We start from the raw sequence: 1505 nt of genomic DNA, 5'->3' as shown, positions 1-1505 counted from the left end.
AGTGTGAATCATGTTCGACGGGGTGGAAGCTCGGGGACAGTGCCGAGTGTCCCTTGTGTTGCTGCCCTTTGGATAGAGTTGAAGCAGCAGCGAGTTGTACTCGAAGCCAAGTTGAACAGATGGGCAATTGTAACATTTATTTCGATTTGTGTAATATAGAGTACATTTATTTAAATCAACGGTAAACCATTTATATAAATCAGAATTTTCTCAACAGCGACCATTGAAACAACGTTGTAGTCGCACACAAATTGTTGCAGCGTGTAGAGAGTACATTTTTCCGCTAAGCTAAGCAATAAAGAGGTTTGTGATGTTGAGCTCAAGGCCAAGGCCACCGGTGAGGTTATACCCCAAGGATATGCAGCTCAGTTCCTCATCCTTCTCCCCAAACATCTCCATTCGAATGGCGTAAGCACCCTGCATCATATGCACGAGTGAGCAACCGGGATGAATATATATATATATATATTAATATTATAATTAATTTAGAAACGCGAAATTAATTAATCTTACATTTGGGTCGGTTGATGGCATGTCTAGCTGGTGAGTAACCTCGAAGTCAGCAGTTGCGGGGCAGGAGGTCAGTGTACAGATGTCTTCCGCTTCAGAGTGAACATGGAAGGACCCACACGTAATAGCACTAACCAGCTTCCCCTGAGTGATGGTTTTATCTGGTACACATGGAAGGAGATGGAAAGGCATTACTGTGTGCATGGTCTAACTAGCTAGCTAGCAACTAGTACGTTACGTACTAGCAAGGAAATAAATAAAAGCCCAGGAGAAAGGTGGTTTACTGGTGGAAGCGTAGATGGTGAAGAAGTTTGGCTCGCCGCCGATGACTAGATCCGGCACCATCTTTACGCCGCTCACCCTCACCGGGTAGTCCTTGCCCTTATCTGCAAAAACAACCAAACAAGTTTCAGACGAAAATGTCACCTCCGTGGATGAGAACCCAATCCCAAAGTACGTAACTGCAAAAGACCAGGCTACTCACCGCAGAATTCGAAGGCGGTGAGGGAGGATGCCAACGTGAGGAGGAGGAGGAGGGAGATGCACGCGGCGGAGGCAGCGAGGAGGCTCTGCTTGGTCGCCATGGTCGTGGATTGGACTTGGAGAGCTGAACAAGTCGTTTGGAGAGTTGTGCCTGCTGGGGTTTATTTATACTAATACATGTCGAGAGTCGGGGTTGCTCCAGCCGGGGGTGATATCAGATTGTTTTTTTCAGCCGTGCTCCCTCCCGTAATGATTACATGCACCTGTATTGAAATTATAAGGCAGGGGGAGACTCGGTGCTACATATGCGGCATGTCTTTATCTTTATCTTAGTTACCCAGCTAGCAAAATTACACGTGCGTTGCAATGGGAATACACTCTGAACATGTTGTCATGGCACTAAAATAAAATAAGGTAAAAGGATTTAAAGGGCGATGAGTTATGGAACCGAGGAAAGAAATTACTGCTTTTATTATTAGAAAAATAGTCAACAAACCCATGGATTTGCATAC

The 1505-nt window shown here is 45.3% G+C and overlaps 1 protein-coding gene across 1 annotated transcript; it reads right to left on the bottom strand.

Annotated features, from left to right (window-relative positions):
• Window positions 1-165: 165 nt before the first annotated feature.
• Window positions 166-1114, bottom strand: LOC119347098 (MD-2-related lipid-recognition protein ROSY1-like). The gene is made up of 4 exons (XM_037616061.1): window positions 995-1114; window positions 795-896; window positions 514-671; window positions 166-417 (listed from the first exon to the last, which is right to left on the bottom strand). Exons 1-4 carry the CDS (start codon window positions 1092-1094, stop codon window positions 289-291), a joined length of 489 nt encoding a protein of 162 aa, XP_037471958.1. The 5' UTR covers window positions 1095-1114; the 3' UTR covers window positions 166-288.
• Window positions 1115-1505: the final 391 nt, after the last annotated feature.

The sequence above is a fragment of the Triticum dicoccoides genome, unplaced genomic scaffold (assembly GCF_002162155.2).
Source record: "Triticum dicoccoides isolate Atlit2015 ecotype Zavitan unplaced genomic scaffold, WEW_v2.0 scaffold58404, whole genome shotgun sequence".
Lineage (NCBI taxonomy): Eukaryota > Viridiplantae > Streptophyta > Magnoliopsida > Poales > Poaceae > Triticum > Triticum dicoccoides.
This window is presented reverse-complemented; position numbering and strand designations above follow the sequence as displayed.

Bases quoted from the DNA above. Each gene is read 5' to 3' on its own strand.
- LOC119347098 (XM_037616061.1), bottom strand. From the start codon at position 1,094: ATGGCGACCAAGCAGAGCCTCCTCGCTGCCTCCGCCGCGTGCATCTCC. The intron at 897-994 runs GTGAGTAGCCTG...TTGTTTTTGCAG, and splicing joins CACCGCCTTCGAATTCTGCG to ATAAGGGCAAGGACTACCCG. The intron at 672-794 runs GTAAACCACCTT...CATGTGTACCAG, and splicing joins CACCATCTACGCTTCCACCA to ATAAAACCATCACTCAGGGG.